Below are 15932 nucleotides of genomic sequence, written 5' to 3'. Positions count from 1 at the left end.
TGATGGATATACTGACAAGATGTCTCTGCCCTAACAAAGGGAGTCGTTGTCCACAAAGCGGCACTGCGGGTTGTCTAGCTCCCACCTGTCCTTTCTTTTGAATGGTGGATACATCTTATTATTGTAAACTATTGTTTATTCTATGAAGGTTGTTGACGTCAACCGCCTGTATTCAATGGAGAGAGATGCTAAACTACTAGCAATGAATATGCATAGCGATCTGGAGTGTTTTTATCAAAGTTGTCGGTATGTCACGTGTCCACATAACAACTAATCAGTACGAAACTTCAAGTAAACCTCACGTTGCAAATAAGCCATTAATCTTGTTGTTGACCAAATTCAACACTTTCCACATTGGGTTGATAATTGTTTTCCACTTGAATACAACCTACTGTAGCCCACTGGCATAACCTAGAGAGTTACAACCTACTGTAACCTATTGGCATGACCTAGAGAGTTACAACCTACTGTAGCAAATCAAATTTATTTATATAGCCCTTCTTACATCAGCTGATACAGTGGGGCAAAAAAATATTTAGTCAGCCACCAATTGTGCAAGTTCTCCCACTTAAAAAGATGAGAGAGGCCTGTAATTTTCATCATAGGTACACTTCAACTATGACAGACAAAATGAGAAAAAAAAATCCAGAAAATCACATTGTAGGATTCTTAATGAATTTATTTGCAAATTATGGTGGAAAATAAGTATTTGGTCACCTACAAACAAGCAAGATTTCTGGCTCTCACAGACCTGTAACTTCTTCTTTAAGAGGCTCCTCTGTTCTCCCATCGTTACCTGTATTAATGGCACCTGTTTGAACTTGTTATCAGTATAAAAAGACACCTGTCCACAACCTCAAACAGTCACACTCCAAACTCCACTATGGCCAAGACCAAAGAGCTGTCAAAGGACACCAGAAAACAAAATGTAAGACCTGCACCAGGCTGGGAAGAATGAATCTGCAATAGGTAAGCAGCTTGGTTTGAAGAAATCAACTGTGGGAGCAATTATTAGGAAATGGAAGACATACAAGACCACTGATAATCTCCCTCGATCTGGGCTCCACGCAAGACTCACCCCGTGGGTCAAAATTGATCACAAGAAGAACGGCAGCAAAAATTCCCGAACCACACGGTGGACCTAGTGAATGACCTGCAGAGAGCTGGGACCAAAGTAACAAAGCCTACCATCAGTAACACACTACGCCGCCAGGGACTCAAATCCTGCAGTGCCAGACGTGTCCCCTGCTTAAGCCAGTACATGTCAGGCCCGTCTGAAGTTTTGCAGAGAGCATTTTGATGATCCAGAAGAAAATTGGAGAATGTCATATGGTCAGATGAAACCAAAATAGAAACTTTTTGGTAAAAACTCAACTCGTCGTGTTTGGAGGACAAAGAATGCTGAGTTACATCCAAAGAACACCATACCTACTGTGAAGCATGGGGTGGAAACATCATGCTTTGGGCTGTTTTTCTGCAAAGGACCAGGACGACTGATCCGTGTAAAAACAGAATGAATGGGCCATGTATTGTGAGATTTTGAGTGTCTTTCAGCATGACAATGATCCCAACACACCGCCCGGCAACAAAAGGAGTGGCTTCGTAAGAAGCATTTCAAGGTCCTGGAGTGGCCTAGCCAGTCTCCAGATCTCAACCCCATAGAAAATCTTTGGAGGGAGTTGAAAGTCTTGTGTTGCCCAGCAACAGCCCCAAAACATCACTGCTCTAGAGAGATCTGCATGGAGGAATGCGACAAAATACCAGCAACGGTGTGTGAAACCTTGGAAGAGTTACAGAAAACGTTTGACCTCTGTCATTGCCAACAAAGGTGTATATAACAAAGTATTGAGAAACTTTTGTTATTACCAAATACTTATTTTTCACCATAATTTGCAAAATAAATTCATTAAAATCCTACAATGTGATTTTCTGGATTCTTTTTACTCATTTTCTCTGTCATAGGTTGAAGTGTACCTATGATGAAAATTACAGGCCTCTCTCATCTTTTTAAGTGGAGAACTTGCACAATTGTGGGCTGACTAAATACTTTTTTGCCCCACAGTATCTCAAAGTGCTGAACTGAAACCCAGCCTAAAACCCCAAACAGCAGGCAATGCAGGTGTAGAAGCACGGTGGCTAGGAAAAACTCCCAAGAAAGGCCAAAACCTAGGAAGAAACCTAGAGAGGAACCAGGCTATGAGGCTATGGCCAGTCCTCTTGTGCTGTGCCGGGTGGAGATTATAACAGAACATTGCCAAGATGTTCAAATGTTCATAAATGACCAGCATGGTCAAATAATAATAATCACAGTAGTTTCGAGGGTGCAGCAAGTCAGCACCTCAGGAGTAAATGTCAGTTGGCTTTTCATAGCCGATCATTAAGAGTATCTCTACCGCTGCTGCGGTCTCTAGAGAGTTGAAAACAGCAGGTCTGGGACAGGTAGCACGTCCGGTGAACAGGTCAGGGTTCCACAGCCGCAGGCAGAACAGTTGAAACTGGAGCAGCAGCACGGCCAGTTGACTGGGGACGCAAGGAGTCCTCATGCCAGGTAGTCCTGAGGCATGGTCCTAGGGCTCAGTCCTCCGAGAGAGAGAATTAGAGAGAGCATACTTAAATTCACACAGGACACCGGATAAGACAGGAGAAGTACTCCAGAATATAACAAACTGACCCTAGCCTCCTGACACACCAAACTACTGCAGCATATAATACTGGTGGCTGAGACAGGAGGGGTCAGGAGACACTGTGGCCCCATCCGATGATACCCCCGGACAGGGCCAAACAGGAAGGATATAACCCCACCCACTTTGCCAAAGCACAGCCCCCACCACACTAGAGGGATATCTTCAACCCAACAACTTACCATCCTGAGACAAGGCCGAGTATAGCCCACAAAGATCTCCGCCCACAGCACAACCAAGGGGGGGCGCCAACCCAGACAGGAAGATCACGTCAGTGACTCAACCCACTCAAGTGACGCACCCCTCTCAGGGACGGCATGAAAGAGCACCAGTAAGCCAGTGACTCAGCCCCTGTAATAGGGCTAGAGGCAGAGAATCCCAGTGGAGAGAGGGGAACCGGCCAGGCAGAGACAGCAAGGGAGGTTCGTTGCTCCAAGAGCCTTTCCGTTCACCTTCACACTCCTGGGCCAGACTACACTCAATCATATGACCCACTGAAGAGATGAGTCTTCAGTAAAGACTTAAAAGTTGAGACCGAGTCTGCGTCTCTCACATTGGTAGGCAGACCATTCCATAAAAATGGAGATCTATAGGAGAAAGCCCTGCCTCCAGCTGTTTGCTTAGAAATTCTAGGGACAATTAGGAGGCCTGCGTCTTGTGACCGTAGCGTACGTTTGGGTATGTACGGCAGGACCAAATCGCAAAGATAGGTAGGAGCAAGCCCATGTAATGCTTTGTAGGTTAGCAGTAAAACCTTGAAATCAGCCCTTGCCTTAACAGGAAGCCAGTGTAGGGAGGCTAGCACTGGAGTAATATGATCAAATTCTTTGGTTCTAGTCAGGATTCTAGCAGCCGTATTTAGCACTAACTGAAGTTTATTTTGTGCTTTATCCGGGTAGCCGGAAAGTAGAGCATTGCAGTAGTCTAACCTAGAAGTAACAAAAGCATGGAATAATTTTTCTACATAATTTTTGGACAGAGAGTTTCTGATTTTTGCAATGTTACGTAGATGGAAAAAAGCTGTCCTTGAAACAGTCAGAGAGATCAGGGTCCAGAGTAACGCTGAGGTCCTTCACAGTTTTATTTGAGACGACTTTACCACCATCAATATTAATTGTCAGATTCAACAGAAGATCTCTTTGTTTCTTGGGACCTAGAACAAGCATCTCTGTTTTGTCCGAGTTTAAAAGTAGAACGTTTTCAGCCATCCACTTCCTTATGTCTGAAACACAGGCTTCTAGCGAGTGCAATTTTGGGGCTTCACCATGTTTCATTGAAATGTACAGCTGTGTGTCATCCGCATAGCAGTGAAAGTTAACATTATGTTTTCGAATGACATCCCAAGAAGGTAAAATATATAGTGAAAACAATAGTGGTCCTAAAACGGAAACTTGAGGAACACCGAAATGATAATTGGGGTAGCCTACTGGCATGACCTAGATAGATACAACCACTTGTATGCAAACATTTCTAAACTTTTTTCTCACTTTTATGGGGTATTGTGATGTCATTATGGGGTATTGTCTGTAGATTGATAATTTTTTTTAAATGTAATCCATTTTAGAATAAGGCTGTAACGTAACAAAATGTGGAAAAAGGGAATGTTGTATGTTCTAGGGGTGTCCCAGATATAAAAAAAAATATAGTATTTTCTTTCTACCAATTGATTGGTTGAAATGTTATGACGTGTATTTTTCCATATAGACACACCCCATGTGTTTAATAAAATCAACTGTATGTGCGGAACTTGAACTGAACTGATGTTTCAAGCGTTTGATTAAATAATTAACACACACAAATGACTTGAGGAAGCCAGAGATCAATTTAACCAGAAGAAAATAACCAATTCCCGACCTGCTGCTGGCCTTCAAAAATTCTGATGTTATGCTCCTGAAGTTTCCGGTAAAATCGGCAAACTTTTTCCATTTCCATTTGGAGTGCCAATTTATCTTACCATTTCTACTGATCTTCGAACCAATTATGAACGAGTTACAACACCTGTTTGGCCCCGCCACTTCCTGGGTCGGTGAAGTGCTGTATTGAATTTAAGGACTAAATCCGAGTATCACGCTCATCACCTGTGGAAGGCAGGGCTTCCAGCGAGGCGTGGATTTAATTGTATGTTGTACCTCGTTTCCCTCCTTCAGGGAACAGTAGTTATAGTCATAACGTTAAGCTTGTCATATGATGAACTTAAATACTGGATCTTTGTCGGAGAGTTTTTTTGTATTCAGATCTCTGAAATGCTTTCTAACTACGTAACATTTAGTGTATCCTTATGTTACGCTGGGAAAACAGTTTTCACGGGCACAGAAATACTAAATAATTTCAGAGTTTGCTAAATCCGAGAGTCACCTTAATTAAGTTGATTCACAATACCCAAATGGATACTGTCATTGATGCTGTTCGTCAATAATTACACATGATACTTAATACAGTAGCTGTTTAGTTACAGTCACATGTTCAACTATCACCAGCTGATCCCGGAAATCAATTTCTGAATGACAAGCACATGACAAACATCACGACATGAAACAACAACCAAAGTGCTTCTTCATTCATTACTCTGGTAAAGACAGTTATGCTGTGCTCCATGTTGGATCCAAAATCCCTAACAAATTTATGTTTAATGTGTTATTGTCTGCTTGATTTACAGTAGGGTCTCGTTAGTCTTTCAACACAGAGATACTTACCTCATGTGTAGAGTAGAGGTCGACCGATTAATCAGAATGGCTGATTAATTAGGGACGATTTCAAGTTTTCATAACAATCGGTAATCGGCATTTTTGGACACTGTTCATGGCCGATTACATTGCACTCCACGAGGAGACTGCGTGGCAGGCTGACTACCTGTTATGCGAGTGCAGCAAGGAGCCAAGGTAAGGTACTAGCTAGCATTAAACGTATCTTATAAAAAACAATCAATCTTAACATAATCACTAGTTAACTACACATGGTTGATGATATTACTAGTTTATATAGCTTGTCCTGCGTTGCATATAATCGATGCGGTGCCTGTTAATTTATCATTGAATCACAACCTACTTCGCCAAGCGGGTGATTTAACAAGCGCATTTGCAAAAAAAGCACAGTCGTTGCACCAATGTGTACCTAACCATAAACATCAATGCCTTTCTTAAAACCAATACACAAGTATATATTTTTAAACCTGCATATTTAGTTAATATTGCCTGCTAACATGAATTTATCTAGGGAAATTGTGGGAAATTGGGAAATTGTGTCACTTCTCTTGCGTTCTGTGCAACAGAGTCAGGGTATATGCAGCAGTTTGGGCCGCCTGGCTCGTTGCGAACTGTGTGAAGACCATTTCTTCCAATAAAAACAGCCAACTTCGCCAAACGGGGGATGATTTAACAAAAGCGCATTTGCGAAAAAAGCACAATCGTTGCACGAATGTACCTAACCATAAACATCAATGCCTTTCTTAAAATCAATACACAGAAGTATATGTTTTTAAACCTGCATATTTAGTTAAAAGAAATTCATGTTAGCAGGCAATATTAAACTAGGGAAATTGTGTCACTTCTCTTGCGTTCATTGCACGCAGAGTCAGGGTATATGCAACAGTTTGGGCCGCCTGCTTGTTGCGAACTAATTTGCAAGAATTTTACGTAATTATGACATAACATTGAAGGTTGTGCAATGTAACAGCAATATTTAGACTTATGGATGCCACCCGTTAGATAAAATACGGAACGGTTCCGTATTTCACTGAAAGAATAAACATTTTTGTTTTCGAAATGATAGTTTCCGAATTTGACCATATTAATGACCTAAGGCTCGTATTTCTGTGTTTTATTATATTATAATTAAGTCTATGATTTGATAGAGCAGTCTGACTGAGCGATGGTAGGCAGCAGCAGGCTCGTAAGCATTCATTCAAACAGCATTTTACTACGTTTGCCAGCAGCTCTTCGCAATGCTTCAAGCATTGCGCTGTTTATGACTTCAAGTCTATCAACTCCCGAGATTAGGCTGGCAATACTCAAGTACATATTAGAACATCCAATAGTCAAAGGTATACAAATGGTATAGAGAGAAATAGTCCAATAATTCCTATAATAGCGACAACCTAAAACTTCTTACCTGGGAATATTGAAGACTCGTGTTAAAAGAACCACCAGCTTTCATATGTTCTCATGTTCTGAGCAAGGAACTTAAACGTTAGCTTTTTTACATGGCACATATTGCACTTTTACTTTCTTCTCCAACACTTTGTTTTTGCATTATTTAAACCAAATTGAACATGTTTCATTATTTATTTGAGACCAAAATGATTTTAGTGATGTATTATATTAAGTTAAAATAAAAGTGTTAATTCAGTATTGTTGTAATTGTCATTATTACAATATATACAATATATACAGTGGGGAGAACAAGTATTTGATACACTGCTGATTTTGCAGGTTTTCCTACTTACAAAGCATGTAGAGGTCTGTAATTTTTATCATAGGTACACTTCAACTGTGAGAGACGGAATCTAAAACAAAAATCCAGAAAATCACATTGTATGATTTTTTTAGTAATTCATTTGCATTTTATTGCATGACATAAGTATTTGATACATCAGAAAAGCAGAACTTCATATTTGGTACAGAAACCTTTCTCTGGTCAAGAACTACAGGAAACGTATGATCTTTGTAATTGCAAACAAAGGTTTCAGTTGAAGTGTACCTATGATAAAAATTACAGACCTCTACATGCTTTGTAAGTAGGAAAACCTGCAAAATCGTCAGTGTATCAAATACTTGTTCTCCCCACTGTATATATAAAGATCGTCCGGTTTAATCGGTATCGGCTTTTTTTGGTCCTCCAATAATTGGTATCGGCGTTGAAAAATCATAATCGGTCGACCTCTAGTGTAGAGAACTGTTCCTTGATGGATAGGCTATTGTGCAACACACAGATCTATTTTCCTTTATTCAGGACATTTAGAATGACAACACATTAAAGAGTGGGCTAGTGGAATTATTGACAAAATTATCTGGTGATCAGGTTATGAAATGTCATGACAAAGACATTTTAGTTTCCATGTTTCACCTGAACTCTTAAATTATTTATAGTCCTAGGTCTATGTTGTTGTTAGGTGGAGTTATGGGTCCTACAGTAGGTCTATGTTGTTGTTAGGTGAAGTTATGGGTCCTACAGTAGGTCGATTTTGTTGTTAGGTGAAGCTATGGGTCCCTACAGTAGGTCTATGTTGTTGTTAGGTGAAGTTATGGGTCCTACAGTAGGTGTGTGTTACTGTTAGGATTTCCCAGTAGTTATCGATGTTACTACTAATGTGAAAACAAGACGAAATATGACTATTGTTGCTCACTTGACTGTATTAAGACAATTGTCAAATAATTTAACAGACGTCAATTGTTGAACAACTTCATGGGTACGCTCTGGGCATCACCTTTTACCTCAAATTAACAGTAGATTTCTGCGTTGTGGGACTTTAACCATCTGTCTGACTTTGTCGTTCACACAGGAGAGAGATGTGACTATCCTGGGTCCTCTGGGGAGCCTCAACAACATCATGATGCTGACGAGGGAGAGCAGAGTCTCTCCACATCAGAACACCTCAAGAAACACCAGCAGAGACCCACAGGGAAGAAATCTATTTGCTGCTCTGACTGTGGGAAATGTTGCAAATCTTCATCAGATCTTAAAATACACCAGCGAGTACACACAGGAAAGAAATCTCACAACTGTTTTGATTGTGGGAAGAGTTACTTAAGATTAAAATCACTAAAGGTACACATGAGAATTCACACTGGAGAGAAACCTTATAGCTGTGATCAATGTGGGAAGAGTTTTACTATATCTACCTATCTGACGATACATCAGAGAACACATACAGGAGAGAAACCTTATAGCTGTACTCAATGTGGGAAGAGTTTTACTCAGTCATGCAACCTGTTATCACCACCAGAGAAAACACAACAGGAGAGAAATCTTATAGCTTGTAATCAATGTGGGAAGAGTTTTACTCAGTCAAGCACCCTGGTATCACACAAGAGAACACACACAGGAGAGAAACCTTATAGCTGTGATCAATGCGGGAAGAGTTTACTACATCTAGCATCTGATGTACACCAGAGAACACACACAGGAAAGAAACCTTATAGCTGTACTCAATGTGGGAAGAGTTTTACTCACTTAGGCAGCCTGTTATCACACCAGAGAAAACACACAGGAGAGAAATCTTATAGCTGTAATCAATGTGGGAAGAGTTTTAATCAGTCAAGCAACCTGGTATCACACAGAGAACACACCAGGAGAGAAACCTTATAGCTGTGATCAATGTGGGAAGAGTTTTACTAAATCTACAGTCATATTGTACACCAGAGAACACACACAGGAGAGAAACCTCATAGCTGTGATCAATGTGGGAAGAGTTTTGTTACATCTAGCCGTCTTATTGTACACCAGAGGACGCATACAGGAGAGAAACCTCATAGTTGTGGTCAATGTGACAAGAGCTACTCTGATAAAAGATCTCTGATCAAACATCAGAAAATACATACTTGAAGTAGTTGTTTCATGATATCAATGAATTAATGTCCCAATGTAGAACCCTAACTGTTTGCCCCCTGTTCTATTGATTTCAGTGTGATATGGTTATGAGCTTCATCAGTAGAAACATCTTTGTACTTTGCTCCCTTCATCTTTCCCTCGATCCTGACTAGTATGCCAGTCCTTGCCACTGAAAACATCCCCACAGCATGATGCTGCCACCACCATGCTTCACCGTAGGGATGGTGCCTGGTTTCCTCCAGACGTGATGYTTGGCATTCAGGCCAAAGAGTTCAATCTTGGTTTCATCAGACCAGAGAATCTTGTTTCTAATCGTCAGAGTTCTTTAGGTGCCTTTTGGCAAACTCCAAGTGGGCTGTCATGTGCCTTTTACTGAGGAGTGACTTCCATCTGGCCACTCTATCATAAAGGCCTGATTGTTGGAGTGCTGTATAGATGGTTGTACTTCTGGAAGGTTCTCCCATCTCCACAGAGGAACTCTGGAGCTCTGTCAGAGTGACATGGTCACATCCTTGGTCACATCCTTGAACAAGGCGCTTCTCCCCTGATTGCTCTGTTTGAAGAGTCTTGGTGGTTCCAAACATCTTCCATTTAAGAATGATGGAGGCCACTGTGTTCTTGGGGACCTTCAATACTGCAGACATTTTTTGGAACCCTTCCCCAGATCTGTGCCTCGACACAATCCTGTCTCAGAGCTCTACGGACAATTCCTTCGACCTCATGGCTTGGTTTTTGTTCTGACATGCACTGTCAACTGTGGGACCTTATATAGACAGGTGTGTGCCCAAATCATGTCCAATCAATTGAATTTACCGCAGGTGGACCTCAATCAAGTTGTAGAAACATCTCAAGGATGATCAATGGAAACAAGATGCACCTGAGCTCAATTTCGAGTCTCATAGCAAAGGGTCTGAATACTTATGTAAATAAGGTATGTCTGTTTTTTGCTTTGTCATTATGGGGTATTGTGTGTAGATTATTGAGGAACACAATATTATTTAATACATTTTAGAATAAGGCTGTAATGTAACAAAATGTGTAAAAAGTCAAGGGGTCTGAATACTTTCTAAATGCTCTGAATATGCTATTGGTTTACTGTTAGAATAAGTTGTATGACTACACCAATACTGTTAAAGCAACGATGCATAGACCTAGAAAATGCATGGCCAACCTTGCTGCTAGAGATCTAGCTACTGGGTGTGTAGGTTTCTTTTCCAGCCCTGCACTAACACCTGACATTGTGCTGATTATTTGGATTAGACACTATTCAACTATGTCTTGTTTTGGAGTCAGATGGATGTGTAAACCTACTACCCATTTCCACAGGTGTTCTTTATGATATGAAATAAAGTATTGATTCTTTGAATGAAGTATAGTGTATTTTTGGGTAATTGAACATTCCCTGTTTGTCTGTTTTATTTGGTTGTTACTCTAATTTAGTCTGATATTGCACAGATTTGCAGCTGATGTCCTTGGTCATTGGTGTGGGTGTAACAGCTGATGTCATTGGTGTGGGTGGAACAGCTGATGTCCTTGATCATTGGTGTGGGTGTAATAATCCCTGTCTGACTGACCTGTGATGCAGCCTCTGTTCACAACAGCACTTCATACCCACAAAGCAGCAACCATTATCCTACCAATACCATGATCTTGGTGGGGCTAGGATAACAGTAGTGTAGGTTTCAGGGTGGGTGGGGCTAGGATAACAGTAGTGTGGGTCTCAGGGTGGGTGGGGCTAGGATAACAGTAGTGTAGGTCTCAGGGTGGGTGAAATCACCACACGATGGCGACTAGGGCTTACTCACTTTGTCTTTCCTTGATTATTCACATCTCCTTTCCTCTGACCTTCTCCAATGGGTTTTAAGAAGGACACAAGGAGAGGAATCGAGTAAGGATGAATTCACCTGTCAACTAAATCAAATCAAACTTTATTTGTCACATGCGCCCGAATACAAGTGTAGACCTTACCTTGAAATGCTTACTGACAAGCCCTTAACTCTCCTTGAACTGCATTGTTGGTTAAGAAAATATTTACCAAGTAGACTAAAAGATAAAATAAAAAAGTAACACAATAAGAATAACAATAACGAGGCTATGTACAGGGGGCACTGTTACCAAGTCAGTGTGTGGGGGTACAGGCTAGTTGAGGTAATTGGTACATGTAGGTGGGTGTGAAGTGACTATGCATAGATAATAAACAGCATGTAGCAGCGGTGTACAAAAGGGAGGGGGGGTGTCAATGTAAATTGTCCTGCGGCGATTTTATTAATTGTTCTGCAGTCTAATGGCTTGGGGGTAGAAGCTGTTGAGGAGCCTTTTGGTCCTATACTTGGCGCTCCGGTACCACTTGCCGTGCGGTAGCAGAGAACACAGTCTATAACTTGGGTGACTGGAGTCTCTGGCAATTTGATGGACTTTTCTCTGACACCGCCTGTCCTGGGTTGCAGGAAGCTTGGCACCAGTGATGTACTGGGCCGTTCGCACTACCCTCTGTAGCGCCTTATGGTCAGATGCCGAGCAGTTGCCATATCAGGCGGTGATGCAACCGATCAAGATGCTCTCGGTGGTGCAGCTGTAGAACCTTTTGATGATCTGGGGACCAATGCCAAATCTTTTCAGTCTCCTGAGGGGTGAAAAGGTGTTGTCGTGCCCTCTTCACAACTGTCTTGGTGTGTTTGGACAATGATCGTTTTTGGTGATGTAGCTCCGGTATCAAACGTAACAACCCCACCCGAAAGTTGTCAAAACAAAAAGGAGCAAGCAGGTATGATTTTCTCTTTTGTTCGGAGCCCACAGCAAGAAGTCACCAGAGCCTACCGTGCTAACGGGTTCCCACTAGATAACACAATCACACATTGCATGAAAGCATGAGGTGTGGCTAACATTAGCAAGCTTGAGCTAGATACCGAGCTAGCATACAAACTTGGTAGCACAGAGTAGATACTCCATATGGCGTTGAGAAATAGTGCATTGTGGGTAGTTTAGAAGATATCCAGAAATAAGTTAAGAAATATGTAATGACGCAAAAACATAACTCTTTGTACTTATAGGAAACCAGATTGTGACAACAACTCAGTTACTAAGTCTTTAACCACACCGTGTTGTTACACTGGTGAGTAAAAACTCATGTTCCCTACCCTTTAACTTTTAGTCAAATAATTTAAATATACATTTTTCTCAACTGAGTTACCCACTCCAGATGGCGGTGTGCGATGTTAAGGCGATGCTGTTAGTGTGATGTATAATCTAGTGGACTAAACGCTTCTTTCAACAGCAGCAACAGTTAGTCAGCCACCTCGGTAGCTTGCTAGACAAAATAGCCGAACCAATAAAGCTCTTTAGATGCGTTCGTGTATATTAGCCACTGTGTTTTAAACCCACTTCTGTCGTCTAGTTAGTTATCCGTTTTAATTTCATATTTACGGTGTTGTTATTATTCATCTAGCGGGCTGGTTAAGTTAGCATTAGCATAGCTAGCTAACTTACCCAACCATGAGCTCACTAAGCTACTCTCCTGCTGAAGAAGAGGTCTGCTGGACGGAGAAAGAGGGTCTGTGGCTGAACATTGTCGTGAAAGAGGAAGAGGAGGATGTCACAATACAAAATAAAGTAGAGGGTGAGGCTGTTACAGTGAAAGAAGAAGAGAAAGACGTTATAGTTAAAGAAGAGGAAGCCGTGTTCAGAGTGGAAGAGGACATTACTGTGAAAGAAGAGGAGGAAGTGAAAGAGGAGGAGGGGAAGATGACTGTCACATTGGAAGAAGAGGAGGATGAAGAGGAGGAAACTGGATATCTGGGCCCAGTTTACCAAAGACATCTTAAGGCATCCAATGGTTCTAACGATGAACGGGCGCTGATTAACACTAGTAAGTATTGTCTTAAAACCAACACTGTAAACCAACACTGTTAAGCCTTAACATGGTTAAAACTATAATGCTGATATCATGGGTGGTCAGTCCTTGCATCCATAGGTCTGTCTATGAATTTGAGAGTAGTTACATTTCTCCAGCCCCATCATCTAATTACCAAAACAGTGGTGGAATTACAGCTTTGTTATTGTTTGAACTGCAGATTGGTTGGTAAATTGTGTGGCTTTTTTAAAGGGACAACCTAGGATTTAAACAGCAACAAAATGGCTGCCCAGAGACTTGGTTTGGTTAACAGCTGAGGGATGGGGGCTGGAGAAATGTAACCACTCAAATTCAGGCAAGCTGCCTGAAAGTACACCTGAGAACGCACACAGGAGAGAAATCTTAACACTGCTCTGACTTCGAAAAAGTTTTGTTAGCTTAAGTGATTTAAAATCGCACCAGAGAATACACACAGGAGAGAACTGTTGGAGCTGTGATCAATGTGTCAAGAGATACTTTGATAAAAGATCTTTGATCAAACATCAGAAAATACATAGATGAAGGATTTGTTTTAATGTCACAATGTAGAATGTTTTAACATTGTAGTAGGAGTATTTTAATGATGTCATAATGTAGAATGTTTTAACATTGTAGTAGGAGTATTTTAATAATGTCACAATGTAGAACCCTAAATGTTTGCCCCCTTTTCTATTGATTTCAACATGATATGTATATTAGCCTCAGGGGAAAGATCCAGGCTCTGAATTGAAAGAGTACTATTTATGTGATTTAACAAAAAGTGACTAACAAAAAAAKAGTTGTGTTACACTTACTGTGTTGGTGACCCACTTGAATCAAAATGCAACATTTCAAAATGTAGCTAGCTGTTTTCTACAAATTGTCCTCTAACCAGTGATGTACACATTATTCCCAGATTCCGTGTGGTTTTTGAGCTGTTAGTTTTAACAGGACGTGCAACCTCATCTCCCTCCTCTCGGCACAATTGATTTCAACATGATATCGATGAGTTATGACAAATAAGTGTTGTGTTCCTTTGTTTAGCGAGCCCTAAATATAAATGCATCTTTGAAAAGAAGACTGCCCGACGGCCAATAATAAATTTGTCTATAATCAATTGTATTAACAATCCTACATCACTCCAGTATTTCTTTACAACATCCAAGTGCTAATCGTCATTATTCCACTACTGAAGAAGCATGTCTCAAATCACCTCATATTTCAAACATCCAGCCTGACAAAAGATACATGTTTATTATTCCATGCCTCACCATTAAGTTAATTATTGCCAATACATATTAACAAAGGGGTGTACATTTGGTTTTTATATTTCATATTTACAATTCATGTAAATATAATTATTTATGTAACCAACTGACAATTTCGGGGTACAATTATATTGACATTGTTGCCCTGCTTTTAGAATATCAGGGTTCATTCTCAGATGTGCCAACCCAAATGTACTAGAGCATGACATTGGGGACTGGGCCCGATCCAACAACATGCCTGTCGAGTGAACCCTCTGTGAGGTGGAAAGTTACTACGGATATTGCAGGAGTTTCCTCTTGAAATCAGACATGTCCGTGGTAAGGACAACTTGGTTGCTGATTGTCTCAAGGGTGGGCAGTCAAAAAGATTTGTGATTTGCATTTAGCCATTGCGTTGCCATGGATCACAATTTATTTTGACTGCACATTTTAGTGAGTTTTTCAAAAAGTAAGATTGTAGAAAAATATATACTTAGAAATGCATGTTTTTTCTTATTTTTAATTGTTGACAGCCAGTAGACAGCATGTTTATATTGGTGAAGCATTGTAGTTGGTTCTAATGTGAAATGGAAGTTGTTTTCTGTTGGTGGTAAGCAAACTTGTCCAACAAAAATATAGGATATATTATTTGTCTTTAGGGGGGAAGGTGTTACAGTCTTTGGTTTTTGCATTTATGTTTTGAGGTTGGACTTTAGCACKTATAGCTCRTTAGCACGTAGGWSRCACTGATTGGTGTCACCTCGTTAGTCAGTATGTGTTACACCTGTGCTGCCTTGTCCATCTCGTTAGTGGGAAGGTGTTTCACCTGAGCTGGTCCAGGTTCTATTTAAGAGTGTCTGGCCCAGTGCTCCAGTTGTCTTGATTGATGTGGAGAGTCAACACCTTTAGTTGCTCCACCTTTTTGTTTTGCTTCCTGTCTTTTAAGTTTGGTGTGGGTTTTTCTTTTGTTTGCCACTTGGGCAGATTTAGTGGGTCTCATGGTGGGTGTCGTTTAGGTCCCAGTTGTTGTTACTAGTCAATTTTCAGTGGACACCCCCATAGTGTCTTTCAGAACCCCTTCTAAAAAACAAGCTTGTATTTTGGGTTGGATATTGCATCCAATTAATATTTGAATCAATGGCATTTCCTTTGAAATGTTCATTAGTCTTTCAATTGTTAATCTTCTGTTTGTTGTGTACTAAATATTTCTGTTCATTTTTTTATTTGCTTTTTTCCTGTGAAGCCATCCATGTCTGAAATGTGCTGTATAAATGAAGCTTCATTTGATTTCAACAAATGAATCCATTGACTGACCAATCAACAGACTCTTGGTCCCTCTTAGTATGAAAAACTGTACCAATCCCACTTTTCAAGCCTGCTGAAGGTGTGGTGGAGTGGTTAACACCACCCCCAGCTCTACCAGGGGCTTGAGGTGGTCTCCCATAGCTCTGCTTATGTCATGTTCTGTGGCCTTGCCATTCCATTTCTTGACTGCCCCTGCAACACAGAAAGAAAAACATTTAGTCATATTATATAAAACACTCAAAGTAATGGATATGGCGCATCTATATTCTCAGTTACACCTGGCAC

At 40.7% G+C, this 15932-nt stretch overlaps 1 protein-coding gene and 1 pseudogene across 1 annotated transcript in view; both read left to right on the top strand.

The window, feature by feature from the left end:
* The window catches only part of LOC139027480 (zinc finger protein 180-like), an 11408-nt pseudogene extending 811 nt beyond the window's left edge, over positions 1 to 10597 (top strand).
* Positions 10598 to 12491: 1894 nt separating this feature from the next.
* LOC112080835 (zinc finger protein 180-like) overlaps positions 12492 to 15932 on the top strand; it is a 30589-nt gene continuing 27148 nt past the window's right edge. The window contains exon 1 of the mRNA XM_024146771.2: positions 12492 to 12902. Coding sequence (XP_024002539.2) covers positions 12720 to 12902 — 183 coding nt within the window. The 5' untranslated portion in view covers positions 12492 to 12719. The remainder of the gene's footprint in view (positions 12903 to 15932) is intronic.

The sequence above is a fragment of the Salvelinus sp. IW2-2015 genome, unplaced genomic scaffold (assembly GCF_002910315.2).
Source record: "Salvelinus sp. IW2-2015 unplaced genomic scaffold, ASM291031v2 Un_scaffold16525, whole genome shotgun sequence".
Taxonomy (NCBI): domain Eukaryota; kingdom Metazoa; phylum Chordata; class Actinopteri; order Salmoniformes; family Salmonidae; genus Salvelinus; species Salvelinus sp. IW2-2015.
Note: the sequence above shows the minus strand (reverse complement) of the source record. Positions and strands in the feature narration are given on the sequence as shown.